Source organism: Colobus angolensis, unplaced genomic scaffold (genome assembly GCF_000951035.1).
Source record: "Colobus angolensis palliatus isolate OR3802 unplaced genomic scaffold, Cang.pa_1.0 Scaffold71, whole genome shotgun sequence".
NCBI classification, from domain to species: Eukaryota; Metazoa; Chordata; class Mammalia; order Primates; family Cercopithecidae; genus Colobus; species Colobus angolensis.
Window position 1 is genome coordinate 1,995,908 of NW_012120821.1, and position 15,191 is coordinate 2,011,098.

At 36.6% G+C, this 15,191-nt stretch overlaps 1 protein-coding gene across 3 annotated transcripts in view; it reads right to left on the reverse strand.

The window, feature by feature from the left end:
• The window catches only part of GABRB1 (gamma-aminobutyric acid (GABA) A receptor, beta 1), a 398,062-nt gene that overhangs the window by 249,848 nt on the left and 133,023 nt on the right, over nt 1-15,191 (reverse strand). For all 3 annotated transcript variants that reach the window (XM_011927338.1, XM_011927339.1, XM_011927340.1), the window contains one exon: nt 13,099-13,319. In XM_011927338.1, the coding sequence (XP_011782728.1) occupies nt 13,099-13,319 (221 nt within the window). The remainder of the gene's footprint in view (nt 1-13,098; nt 13,320-15,191) is intronic.

The following is a 15,191-nucleotide window of genomic DNA, read 5'->3' on the forward strand; positions in this document are numbered from 1 at the left end:
GAAGGGGAACATCACACACTGGGCTTATCATGGGGAGGGGGGAGGGATTGCATTGGGGAGTTATACCTGATATAAATGATGAATTGATGGGTGCTGGAGAGGAATTTCAACTTGATGTGGTGGATAATGGGGAATCAATCTGTTTCTGAGCAGGAGAGCAGTGTGATAAAATTGTGCTTTAGAAAAGTACATCAGCTAATGATGTGTAGGATACAACAGGAAGAAGAGAGAACAAGGGCACAAGAACAGGTAGAAAACTCAAATAAACGAAGCATGGGTGAGGTCTTTGGGAACCATTTTTGGGCCTGAGGCACTTCTGAGCAAATGCAGCAGATAACACTTTTAAAATAACTTATAATTTTGAGTTTTGTGATTTTTTAAAATCTGGAAGTGACTTGTAGATATCATGTCACATTTGGAGGCATTTAATAAATAATTCTAATTTTGATATCAGTTTTCCATTTTTGTGCCCTTAAGTCTTGTGTTCCATGTCTTAAATATTTTCACAAAATGTTGAAAAGTTGTCAGGCCCTGTGCCTGTTGTGCTGGAAAATAAGATATTCTTGAACCAAAAGAGATGAAATTCCTTTGTCCTAGTATTGTCCATACTTTAGTTGAAAAGGCAGAAACATGTAAATAACATATATATGGTAATAACACGTTAAGTGGCACTCATTAATCCTCAGATTCCACTTTAGTTACTGAAGTTTAATCATCTAAATATTCAAAGTAGATAGTTGTTTGTATTGTAGAACAAATAATTTCTGTCTTCAGTAATCCTTTGGTGTTTTAAAAGAACAAACAACTCTGCTTTAAGCAACTTTATACAACTTTATTTAAAAAGGAGTAAGAATTTGGGAATTTAATAAAAAAACAGAATTTACTTGAATTTTTGTTATTGTTACTATCTTGAAGTGGTTACCACTACTTTGCAAGTAGAAGAAAATGGACCAGGCAGTTCTCTCAGCTCCAGTTCTTTGTGGTTTTGTTACAGGTGGGCTCTATCCTGATAGCTCTATTCCTGTCTTTATTAAAAAGAAGAAAAAAGATTTCGAAAAGATAAACCTGTGCTTTGGGTGGCCGAGGTGGGTGGATCACCTGAGGTCGGGAGCTCAAGACCAGCCTGGCCAATATGGTGAAACTCCGTTTCTATTAGAATATATAGAATTGCGAGGCCTAATCCATTAAACAAAGCTGCTTATTTAATATAACTTCATGTGCTGGAAAGGCCAAAGCATGCTCCACTGAGTGAGCAACACTCACAGTTTACAAGCAGGGGTAAGGAAAAAAAGAGTTATTTAGGCAAAGACTATTTTCTTCTTAAAATGTGTTTTGTGAGTTGAACCACTCAAGAGGATGAGGCACTACTTCCAGCAAATATGGTACTCATTGTTCCATTACTTTTTTACATGTAACAAAGCAATATTAAGCTTACTATAAATATATCCTATTAAGTTCAATCAGATTACTTAGATTGATATACAAAAATAAGCCAATATTTTTCTAAAAGCTCTAGCCTTAAAAATATGTTTATTGTATTTTCATGGTACGTCTCATTCCAGAAACCCTCTGTGACGTTTCTGTTTTAGTCTAAAGTACTGCTTCCATAATGATGATGGGATGCTGCATAATCCATAAACAGCATGTTACATGGATACAAAATAGGATGCCTCTCTATCTAGAGTGTTATAATGCCATAACACTTGAAAATAAGAAATGACATACCAGGTTTATTATTATATTTGATATACAAACCACAGTGGAATTTTAAGCTTAAAAAACACTCTTTGATACATAAAATAGAAGTTGAATTGCAACACAGCCAAATGGTGGCTTCTGGATGACTATTTCACAATCTGGGATACATACCATTGATTGAAGGAAACCTAGCTTTAACATCGTGCTCAAAAAGTTTACTAGGAAAACTTAGGCTTTTATTTTGATAATGATGATGTAAGCAACATGTGTTACATAGGCAATAGTATTATCTCAATTCTATAAATGAGGAACTATCATTGTAAATGGAACATGAATACAAATTTTTTAATTTTAAAAAAATGTGTTGCTTAGATGTATTTTAATATATATTTTAAAATAATGATTTCCCATAAACAGAGCTAATGAAAGTTTTCTTTAAAAATATATATGAATTTATACATGTATGCATACCAATACATACATAAATAACAAACAAGTTATTGTTTTTAAATGATGTACAGTTATGGCAAAAATCATGGAAGTGGTACCAAAATACTAAATTTGAAATGATAGTTTAATGAAATAAGATGAGAGTCCTGCAGAAGACTACTTGAAAAATTTCATAAATTGTTGCCAAAATCTGATACATCTTCTCAGGAAGTGGTGTCATTTCTAACAATATAACTAAGATGTAAAATTCATAACATTTCTGAGATATTTGTTTTTCTTTTCTTTTCCTTTCCTTCCATTTTTTCTTTCTAAGTCTTTTCTTTTTTCTTGAGAATTGACATTTGATATTCCTCCACAAGGCACACAATCAAGGTCAAGAATTTGGGGAGAGGTAACTCTTATGTTTTTGGTTACTGTTTGTATTTATTCTTCTACATTAATTTAATTAAGAAGGTATAATCACAATGAAACATCCACAAATAACATACTCACACAATAGCTGTAATAACTGCATGATTATTTCAATTGCTCATTTAATGTTTTATTTAGTTACAATGCCATATATACCAAAAAAGATATCTTTACTAATATCATTTAAAGTTTTCCATGTAGATAAATGAATAAAGAACATCAAAATAAAAACTTTGAGAGGCAAAAATAGCAGCTGTTTCACTGGAGAACATTTTGAATAGCTTTCTCTGTACTCCAGTGATGAAACTCTAAAATACATGCCAACTAAACTGTGAGGGGAATATCAACACTGTGTCCTTTAGTGGGAATTGTAAAGTCTCCAGGCATTCTTTCTAACAAACTGAGTTACCTATTCTTTATGTATGGTCTGCTGTTTCTCTCTTCCATTTGAAAGAGCAGATTTCTTTCCCTTAGCAAGATGCATTTGTCAATAACAGCCAAGCTTCCTCTGCAAATACTACATCAACTCTCATATTTATTCCCTGCAATCAACTGCACAGTATTTTTACCTAGCATATCTCACAGTAAGGCTTGTGAGATCTGCCCAGGACTTTTGAATGTAATCGTAATTGCTTCTCTACAGGGAAAGTTTGTAGAAGAGAGAAACAATTTCTTTCAGTGTGGATAATCAATACAGGAGCTAATGTTAAGTATTTAGGACCCCCAAAACTGCTTTAAAAATCAATAACGTGTGTGTGCATGTGTGTGTGTGTGTGTGTGTGTAGATAATTGCCTCTAATTTTTATTTTGCTTTATCATTGAAGACCAAGGCAAGATGAGATGATTCTCCAAGGAATAGTGAAAAACTCTATCTTTCTTTTATATTCAGTAAGTATAGCCATTGATTTTATTCTCACACACAATCCATGGTCAGACATTGCCAAGAACATAAAAAAATCGATTCGAAGTAGAGCCAGGTAAACAAATATGGTAAAGGAGTTCTCAAAATCCTCATCAGGCCACAGGTTTTTAGTTAACATTAGACTCATTTCTAAAATCTGAAGCGGAATGGCTTCTCTTTGGAATTTAGAGTCATTAGTATGAGTTAGAAAAGCCAAAAAGATTGTATACATTTTTTTCTTTTCTTTTTTTTTTTTTTTTGAGACAGAGTCTCACTTTGTCACCCAGGCTGGAGTGCGGTGGAGCAATCTCGGCTCACTGCAAGCTCCACTTCCTGGGTTCACGCCATTCTCCCGCCTCAGCCTCCCGAGTAGCTGGGACTACAGGCGCCCACCACCGCGCACGGATAATTTTTTTGTATTTTTAGTAGAGATGGGGTTTTCACCGTGTTAGCCAGGATGATCTCGATCTCCTGACCTCGTGATCTGCCCGCCTCGGCCTCCCGAAGTGCTGAGATTACAGGCGTGAGCCACCGCGCCCGGCCAAGATTGTATACATTTTTTAAAAGCTCACATACTTGGCAGAGCTACTCCCATTTAGGCTGTCTACCTTCTTTGGTTATTTTCATTTCTGTAATGGTGAGCAGTGAAATCACCATACATAGACACTGTCTTCCTAGAAATGATGTACAGGGACAGTAAGATGCCTTGTGCCGGGGCTAAGAGTGTAGACTCTGGAGTGGGAAGACTTGGGTTAAAAATGCTTTCAAGGCTAGGGACGGTGGCTCACGCCTGTAATTCCAGCACTTTGGGAGGCTGAGGCGGGGGAATCACCTGAGGTTAGGAGTTCAAGACCATCCTAGCTAACATGGTGAAATCCTGTTTCTATAAAAATACAAAAAAAAAATTAGCTGGGCGAGGTGGCACGTGCCTGTAATCTCAGCTACTTGGGAGGCTGAGGCAGGAGAATCACTTGAACCCGGGAGGCAGAGGTTTCAATGAGCCAAGATCGTGCCATTGCACTCCAGTTTGGGCAACAAGAGCAAAACTCCGTCTCAAAAAAAATAAAAAAAGTCTCCCACATTTATGCTGGCTTTGCAAAATCACTTTGCAAGGTACAGAGTGGTTGGCATAGTGTGTACCTTTTAAACAAAGGAAGATATAAGAATATGAAACAACAAAATACCAATCCTTGGTGGTCACATTGGGAAGATTTTAGGGAAAATAACTTGTTTAGAAAACAGCTAAGTAAGAGGAAGCAGTCAAGCATTTATCCTGCTTTCACTGTACAAACTCTACTTTAAGATAATCAAATAGTCAGCGAATTCAGTTCTTCTTTAGAGAGTAGTATAGTTCATAAATAAAGAAGAGATGATAGAATATCTCTGCTTTGCAAATGCTAAATAGGTTTAGAAAATTGTTATTAGTTGCTATTACGGTTTGAATTGTGTCTCGTCAAATTCATACGTGGAAGTCCTAAACCTCCGTGACTTAGAATATGCCTTATTTGAAAATAGAGTCTTTAGAAGGGTAATCAAGTTAAAGTGAGATCATTAGGGTGGGTCCTAATCCAATATGACTGGTGATGGCTGGTGTCCTTATAAAAGGAGGAAATTTAAGCACAAATATACACAGAGGAAAGATTATGTGGAGACACAGGGGGAAGATGGTTATTTATGCACCAAAAGAGAAGTCTGAAAGAGAGCTTCTCCTCAGAGCCTTCAAAATGAACCAATTCTACCAACACCCTGATTTTTTATTTCTAGCTTCCAGAACTGTGAGACTATAACTTTCTACTGTTTAAGTTATCCAGTTTGTGGTACTTTGTTACACAGCCCCAGCGAAGTAATACAATTACATTAAAATTAATAGAAGTGGATAGATCATGCTGTCAATATATCTGAATCTGCTCATCAATCTTCATATCATGAAAGAAGACAGTCACGCATTTTGGGTCCCTTCATAGAATTATCCTATACTGCTTATGAAGCAGTCTTGCCAAAACACAACCCTGAAAGCAGGTAATCTAAACGTGATCAAGTCTTAACATAGGAGACGGAGATAGAGAAAGACATTTACAACAAGGGAACATCATCACAAAAATGACATTGTTTCTTCAAAAAATAATCTACAAGGGGGGCTAAAAAGGGAAGAGAGGAAACTGTAGAGTACAAGAGATGTGAATAATTTAGCAGGCAAACGCAATGTGCATACTCTTTGGGATCTACTTTTAAGAAGTAAAGAAATAACAAATTATGAGACAGTAAAAGTTACTTTAGATCTCCCAGTGTTGGAATCTTTAGTATTAGCTTAATAGTAGTACATAGCTCATAGTGTTGTAGTAAAGATTACATATGACAATATATGTAGCGTCTGTTATATAATATATTTTCAATTACTTATTTACATGGGTTTTGGTTAAATTTCATGATACAATTGCCACTAATATTAGTTAAAATGATACTGTACGCACATCTTACTTTGTATATACTTACAATGATAACAGACCTACATACATACTCAACAACACTAGTACAGAGACCTAATGTGGACCAGTATTGGAATGGAAGGCTTTTCACTTCTCATCTTAGTCCATTTTTGTGTTGCTATAACAGAACACCACGAACTGGGTAATTTATAATAAACAGAAATGTTCTGTCTCCCAGTTCTGGAGGCTGAGCAATCCAAGATTTCCTAGAGAGCTGCATCTGGTGGGGCCTTCTTGCTAAATCATAGAATGGCAGAAGGGGAAATTGAGGAAGCAAGAGAGAGAGAAAGTGCGCAGGGGAGAGAGAGCACATATGCCAGAAGGGTCACACCAACTCCCATGAAAAGCTTTAGTCCATTCACAAGGATGGAGCCCTTATGACCTAGTCACCTCTTAAAAATCTCTGCTCTCCAAGCTATCACAATGGCAATTACATTTCCACATGAGTTTTGGAGGAAACAAACATTCAAACCACAGCACTCCTCATTCCACTTGCCATTCGCACACATTCATCTTAATTCCTCAAAACCACCTGGCCCTGGGCTCACATCTGGTAAAAGAAGAAGGAAGGAGTACTGTGGAACTTTGAAAGAAAAGAAATTGTATGGGCTAGGAGGAGAAGGCAAAAAATTTAAAAAGGCATTTTTTTTTTTTCAAGGAGGTTAAATGCTCCACTAAATGTCTTCTCAGAATTAAATTGCTCTGCACCTGCCATTTTCAGGGAAAGATAACACACTCTTTCAGCACCCACATGGCTAGGCCTTGGAGAGAATAAGTGTATGCAACCATCTGGATCATGTTTGGACAAGAGGCCGTTAATAGTGATAATTGCTCTTTGGTTAAAAGCCATCATGTAGATATAGAAAATGTTGCAGCTGACAACTATTGTGAATCAGGTGACTGCATCCTACGGTTTTTAATTTCATTTCTGCAAACATTTATTGGGCATCTATTTGGTTTGAGAGAGGATGCAAAGGTTAAGGAAATACAATTCACATTTTCAACAAATACACAATCCTGTACATCAGTGGCAAATGACTGCAGAAAGATAAAACATCGTAAGAGAGTCACGAATTTCAATTTATAAGATTACATTGTAGTAAGGTATCAAATGAGAGAGAGTTTTCACCTGGCTAGGAAGGTCATGAAAGTCCTCATGGAGAAAGTGGAATTTGAGAGAGACTTTGAAGCAAAAGTAAGATGGGAAAAACTGGTGGGGTGGGGGAAAGAATGGGGGCAGAGAAGGGAGGGCATCAGTAGGGCTGTAGGGTTACAAGATAAAATACTGGTTTCCCAGTTATATTTGAATTTTAGAGAAATGACAAATAATTCTTGTAATATAATTACTGTTGAACAAGATAGGGATTAAGGGCTCTTACATGCCTCATGCAATCAAAAATCCATATATAACTATGGACTCTCTCACAACGTAACTATTAATAACATACTGATAACACCTTACTAATAAAAACCCTTACTGATAATGTAAATAGCAACAAACATAAAATTTACATTATAGGTCTTACTTTATTTTTACAATAAATTAATCTAGATAAAATAAAATGTGATTACAAAAATCCAAAGGATTATAAATCATGCTGCTATAAAGACACATGCACACGTATATTTATTGTGGCACTATTCACAATAGCAAAGACTTGGAATCAACCCAAGTGTCCATCAATGACAGACTGGATTAAGAAAGTGTGGGACATATACACCATGGAATACCGCACAGCCATGAAAAAGGATGAGTTCGTGTCTTTGTAGGGACATTGATGCAGCTGGAAACCTTCATTCTCAGCAAACTATCACAAGAACAGAAAACCAAACACTGCATGTTCTCACTCAGGTGAGAATTGAACAATGAGATCACTTGGACACAGGAAGGGGAACATTACACACCGGGTCCTATTGTGGGGAGAGGGGAGGGGGGAGGGATAGCATTAGGAGATATACCTAATGTAAATGATGAGCTAATGGGTGCAGCATACCAACATGGCACATGGATACATACGTAACAAACTCGCATGGTGTGCACATGTACCCTAGAACATAAAGTATAATAATAAAAAAAAAATCTTAAGGGGAAAAAAAGAAAATCATAAGGAAGGGAAAATATACTTGCTATTTATTAAGTGAAAATGAATCATCATAAAGGTCTTCATCGTCATAGTCTTCACATTGAGTAGGCTGAGGAAGAGGAGGAACAAGAAGGGTCCTTGCTGTCTCAGGGGTGGCAGAAGTGGATGACAAGGAGGAGGTGGAAAGGGAGGAGGGAGGAGAGGCAGGCATATTCGGTGTAACTTTTATTGAGAAAAAATCCTCCAGTAAATGGACTTATGCAGTTCAATCCATTTTATTCCAGAGTCAGCTGTATATTCCATGAAATATTTATGGGATAAAGTATTTGAAACATACTTATGTTTGAAATGCCTCAGATATGTTTACAGAAATAAGCAGAGGGTCTTAGATTTCTGAAAGAGGAAACTTTTTTTTTTTTTTTGGTAGGAGAAGTAAGATGGCAGTAATGAGAAAAATTGAGATAGGAAATGGGCCAAGAAGTAACAGATAGTGAGGATGTTAATTTAGGTGATAGAAGTGATTTGGAAATAGAGAAGGAGATTGAGATGGAATGGAATAGAAGCAACAGATAAAATCTCAGTGACAAAAGAGATGTGGAATTACAGTTGCCTTCAAGTTTATGTCTATTGAATGGGATGATGGTAATTCCATTAACACTTGGGAAAGGAGGATGGCCCAGTTTTGAGGAAATCAAATGATATGAACTAGGGGTCATGTGAAGAGGAGCTGGCAGGCAATCCAAATACAGACTCTCAGTGAGCAATTGGGAATTTTTGAAACTCGATCGTTTGGGAATTTAGATATTTAAAGCTGTTAAACTCAATAAACTGATCAAATTTTGAAGAATCCTTAGAGTTTTCAATAAGTGGCAAAAGAGGAGTCAATAATGAAATAACAAAAAACAGAAGAACAAGAAAAATTTAAAAATTGTGCTGGGTCTTGGAAGTCCTGAAGTCAGAGTCAGTCATTACTCTTACAGCATTTGGACAAGTCAAGATTCTTTAAGATTCTTTAATATTGAGAACCAGTGATGGTTTTGGTAATTTTTGGCAGAGCTGTTTTGGGAAAGTAGTATGAATGGGAACCATGTTGTTGGAGATAGAGGAGTAACGTGTAGTGAGGCAGTAGAGGAAACCAAAGCTGTGAGAAAACTGGTGCTCAAAGCAGAAACTGAAGAGAGGGAGTCAACAGAGAGGAAGGGCTGAAGAGGTAGGTAAAATGGGGGAGCAAAGTCTGTAAAGAGTGTGCACCAAGAAGATTAGTCTCAGAGAAAAGAGAAAAATCCTCCTTAAAGTTAAGTGGAAGGAAGGGAGGAAAAACAGAAGAATTTTAAGTGACATAGAGGGAGCTGATACTGTATCGTCTCTGCTTTTGAGTGAGAAAGGAAATGACATCATGTGTTCTGAGAGGACCAAGTTAAATGGCTCATGGCACATAGACTAAAGTTCTGGTCTCCTAACACAACTTACAGCACATCATGGACATTTTTTATTTAGACTCCCCACCTAAATGGAAGAGGAAGTAATAGAGGTTACTGGGTTACTCTTTTGTGTAAGGCATTTTGTCACAGGAGGGTGACCCAAGGGAAAGAGGCACAAGGAATGAAGTCTCTCCCAAGGGTCGAATATCTGTTGCATAGTAGCCTGGTTCCTCTAGAAGTGCCAGTCCGTAACCAGACACCATTCTATTATTTCAGGGTGTTTACAGGACTATGTGCCTTCCCTTTGGTGAAAAATCTGATTTGACATAGTTCAAAAAATAGACAACTGACTCTATTCTTCTGGCTTCATATAAGTTATAATATCTCATATTGAGCTTACTGAGTTTGAATATAGCAAAAAAATGATTAATGATACGCTGTTACGATTATGGAATACCTAGCCAAAGGCTTTCCAGTGCATTCAGAAAATCTCATTGATCCCATGATTGCTAAAACCTACTCATTAATATATGGACCCATTCATGATGACTATGAGCTGGACAGATGGAAAGGATTAAGGCAAGAAGTTTGATTCTCTTAATTACTCATGCCTAAAATAAACACAACTATAAATATACCAATATGTTATATGATAAGGATATTCTAGTATGTGTGTTTAGGAGGTGACCAATAACAGATATTCTTTAAAAGGCTCTTACTTAGAAAAATGCAGACTGTCATTTCTTAGATTAGGAAATGTTACATCAGGGGAATGAAAATGAATATGCCCTAATATATAGGATCACAAAGCAACGGTATTTAGGTTTAGTAGGTGATATAGTTTGGCTCCGTGTCCCCCACCCAAATCTCATCTTGAATTGTAATCCAAATTGTAGTCCCCAGGTGTCAAGGGACGGCCCAGTGGGAGGTAACAGGATGATGGGGGGGATTTCCCCATGATGTTCTTGTGATAGTGAGTGAATTCTCATGAGAATTGTTTTTTTGGTAAGGATGGGGTTCCCTCCTTTGGTGTTCTCTCTCTCACCCGCCACCATGTAAGACGTGTCTGCTTCCTCTTCTGCAATGGTTGTCAGTTTCCTGACACCTCCCCAGCCAGGCAGAACTGCGAGTCAATTGAACCTCTCTTGTTTGTAAATTACCTAGTCTTGGGTAGTATCTTTATAGCAATATGAAAACAGACTAATACAGTATGAAATTCAGGAATAGTTTCATCCAATCACTTTTTTTTAAGGTTGGTGGATCTGAAGCCCAGGGAGATGAAATGGCTTACTGAAGGACACCAGATGGTTAGGCCACAAGTCTCTTGACTCAAAGTCCCAAGTGCATTCCACTGACAAATTTCTTTTTTTCTTCTTCCTTTCAAATTTTAGATTCAGGAGGTACATGTGCAGGTTTGTAACATGACTATATTGCATGATGCTGAGGTTTGGGCTTCTATTATACCCATCACCCAAATCATGAATATAGCACTCAATAGGTGGTTTTTCAATACTTGCCACACTCCCCTTCTCCGCAGTCTTGGAGTCTGCAGTATCTATTGTTTTCAGCTCTATGTCCACTGAAAAATTTCTACTCAGCTTCTGGAAAGTTATTCTCAGGGCCAAAATAGTGAGTGTGTGGCACATAATAGGCACTCAACGAGTGTATTTTTAATTGAACAACTTTATCACTATTTTAATCACTGATACCCCTGGGAGTTAGAAAACTACCCTTGGTATGCAGTTTGTCCAGTACCTAATAAGGCTATATAAGGTAAAACTACTTTAGAGAAATACAATTTAGGACTTACTATGTATTGTCATATTGATTAGTTCATAAGATTGTCCCAGTAATGAGTAAGGGAGTATTAGCCCATTACTATACAACTGAAAAACTAAGTCTTAACAAGTTTACATAATTTGTTCAAGGTCAAGAAGTCAGAAAATTGTGGAGTTTATGCCCAATCTTGGTCCCCTGACTGTAGATGTCATACTTTCTCTGCTATACCTTATGACCTTTCCAGGATATTGATAACTCCTAGGGAAAGGAAAACCAAATCTGTGAGGGAAGAGGAAGTGGGAAAGACAGAGGAAGAGAAAGGGAAGTTATGAGAACTACTGTGAGGCTCTTACAGAGAAAATTGGTGCCATAAAAAGAGCAGGGCACAGATAATAGATGAATGGTTTGTGTTTCTCTTTGGAAAGGTCATTGTTTGCTAGACAACAAGCTACAAAGAACTGGGTTTGCTCCGAAGGAATTAAAGCAGTGGCGTACAACTTGGAAATAGGAGTTGACTTTTAAGTGTACTTGAATGGCAATGGAGTGGAAAAGCACAGGCATGGGAATCAGGATACATGGATTTTAGTCCCAGTTCTGCCATTACCTTATTATTCCCTTGTATAAGGTACTTCTCCCTTTTCTGTCTCAGTTTTCCCAGTTGTAAAATGAAATGTATTCAACTTCATGATTCTCAAATATTTTCCTTCCTTTGTGTTATTCCCACTGGTAGATGCTAGCAGTAATTTGGGAAATTCATGAAGTGAGACTCTGTAATCTGACAATGTAAGCCACATTCTTTCTTGTCAAAAAAAAATCTAGTTGCTCTTTTTATTCAACCAATCAACTTTTTATATATTCTTTACTAATCCATATACTTACACATGTCATGGTTGATTAGCCTATTAAATTGAGTCATGGATTTACTCTCCCAGGATAATTTAGAAGGGTAACTCATCCCTTTACACATTGGGCATGTCTGATGGAAGTTACACTGGTAACAGAAAAATTACAATTGATTTATAGTATATGAACCATAACTAATAATTAACCACCAATCTTGGATTAGTAGTCTTTTTGTTGTAGCTATCAATAGACTCAAGGGAACTGATAATTTATTTTACCATTTCTCCCAAAGACTTTTAACTTAGATATTTTTAACTGAAGTTGAAAGTCCTTGGGGTACAGAAAGAGTGGAAAAATTTCAAAGATTGTTTTACCAAGAACAACTATGTTATTTTACTGTGCAAATGAAGACCAAAGCTATCAAATTTCAAAGATCTTTTTGCCAAGAACAACTGACATTATTTTACTGTGCAAATGAAGACCAAAACTATCAACTAAATAACCAACCACTAAAGATTTCATCACAGATATATATTGTTTTCACTTGTATATTGTTTTGGGGAATTGGTGAATTTAAAGACATTAATTGTTATATTTTGACCCGTAACTGGAGTTTCAGCTTAGTATTCATGGTACATAGAAGGTTTTCAAGGGGCTTATGAACACTCTGAAATAACAGGAAAATTTGAGATATTGTGAATATATAGGTTTCATCTGCTTCTCAAAAGAATCACTAAAGGTGACACCAAAGAATAAACAGCCACCACTTTACATATCCTATAATAACAGTTTACAGTTCAGATATTTCTTTGGTAAAACTGGTAGGTAATTTTGATGTGCTGCCTATTAATTTGTAATAAGCCCTTAACTACATGAGGGTTAGTAATAGGCCTTCATAAGTATATGACACCCCATTTATATATTCATCTATATATTCTTGCTTCTCTTCCCTTTGCCCATTTCCAAAAGTTGAAAATGAAACAAAGCAACAACAAAATTAAAACATGCAACATAAAGTCATTTACCGGAGTCCATAGAGAACTGTTCCATCAGGATGCAGTCGAATCATTCGATTTTTCACTGTGACCCCATGCACAAATGATTTCTTGTCATTCAGAAAGTAGGTGTCTGGTACCCAGAGTTGGTCAGCTACCCTATTGTCTAGGGTGAGATTTAGTGGGATTCCAGAATAAGAAAGCCTTTTGTCTTTCCAAGACTGCTGGAAATACATGGTGAGTGTATAATCCTGTGAAATAAAGAAAGCCAGAAGAAGAATTTTACTATCATTATCATCTAAGGTTTGATAACATGTAGGATGTCCTGTAAGAGATTACATTTGAATATATTAAAATTCGCACTTAGAGGTATAAGGTAACTAACAGGTTAAAAGTACTAGGGGCCTTGTACTGTGGATCATGTCTGTAATTCCAGCACTTTGGGAGGCCAAGGCAGGAGAATCCCTTGAGCCCAGGAGTTCAAGACCAGCCTGCAGAATGTTATGAGACCTCATCTCTACAAAAAATATTTTTTTAAAATTTAATTGGGTGTGGTGGTGCATGCCTGTAGTACCAGCTACTTGGGAGGCTGATGTAGCAGGATCTCCTGTGCCCAGGAGACAGAGGTTGCAGTAAGCCAGGATTATGTCACTGTACTACAGCCTGGGTGACAGAGCAAGACCTTGTCTCTAAAAATATATATAATTAGTTAAATAAATAATAAAAGTACTAGAACTATACTTGAAAGTATATATAAACATTTCCACCAATATAGAGCAAATAGATGTAACTGAATTTTAAAGTTTGAAGTTAAGGTAATGATGTCATGGGTAAAGTCATAAAGAGAAATTGTACAGAGGAATCTATGTTCACAAACATTGACCTCTGGATATTATATTATAGTTCTGTTTTGGAGAGGAATGTCTCATAAATAATAACTAAAACTGAATGCACTTAAAAGGAAAGGGTGTTTTTCAAACCACAAATTCTTTTGAAAGAACACTACTCTGTTTGACACATAAAGGTTATCAATTTGCCCTTATCTGGATTTTTCTTTGAATTACAACTTATCTATGGGTGGGTCCTGAAAAGTAGTTATGAGGCACATACAAATGGAGATGTTTATTTGGTCTGAAGACTAACCTCAGTGGTGGCACTATTCAACATTTCTCGCTTACCACATTTGTGTTTCATTTCAGGAAGTGGTGTGAATTCAGAGTTGGAATTGATCTTGAAGCTTGCTTCTTCACTTTCACAAGATATTACAGAGGACATCCCCCTGAACTTTTTCTTTCTACTTAGGTTTCCCCTGGCAGTTAGAGACAGGAATATTGGGATCACTATAAACGGCTCAAGCTGCTGGAAGGAATGGTCTTGCAGACGATGATCTTAGCACATTAGTTATTGTCTGTTTTTAACAACTCTATTAATGCAAAGTATGATTGTCCGTTAAAGGAAAATAAATTAGCAGCAGTAAAATCCTAAAGTCTTTGACATGAATCTCAATAAAAACAGAAAGTTCACTTTTTCTAAGACATTCATATGGCAATAGTGACTTTGTGAATGCCTTAGTGACTATTAAGAATACACTGTGTACCTCCTGCACAGTGTTCATGTACTACCACTGTTATATATACCACTGGGGACAAAGAATGATTCGAATCATGTCTAACATCTGGGCAAACTGCACATCATCTAGATTTCCAAGTGGATATTTATGCATTTCTGAAAATCTTAAAATATAAAACAATATTCTTTCTGCACAATGAATTCCAGGGTCTTTTAACCATATTGAAGAACATTTATACTATTTATTCAGAAGCCGCTTTCCAATAATTTAAAGACATTCTTTCTTGTTCAATGGCAAAAGGATATTCACATTTGACTATTAGTCTCACAGTATCCATTTTAAAGATGTAAAACCTCCTTCCACCTTACCTTCGTATTAAAAAAAAAAATAACCCTCAGGCTACCTACAGTCCTCTTCTCAGTTACTGCCATTCTCATTTGCATCATCTACAAGTTCTTAATATTGTGATTTTTTTGGAGGAAAATGAATTGGGCAGATTATGGGTTTAGATTACAAAACTGCTTGATTTTAAACTCTACCATGTGTAAGCCTA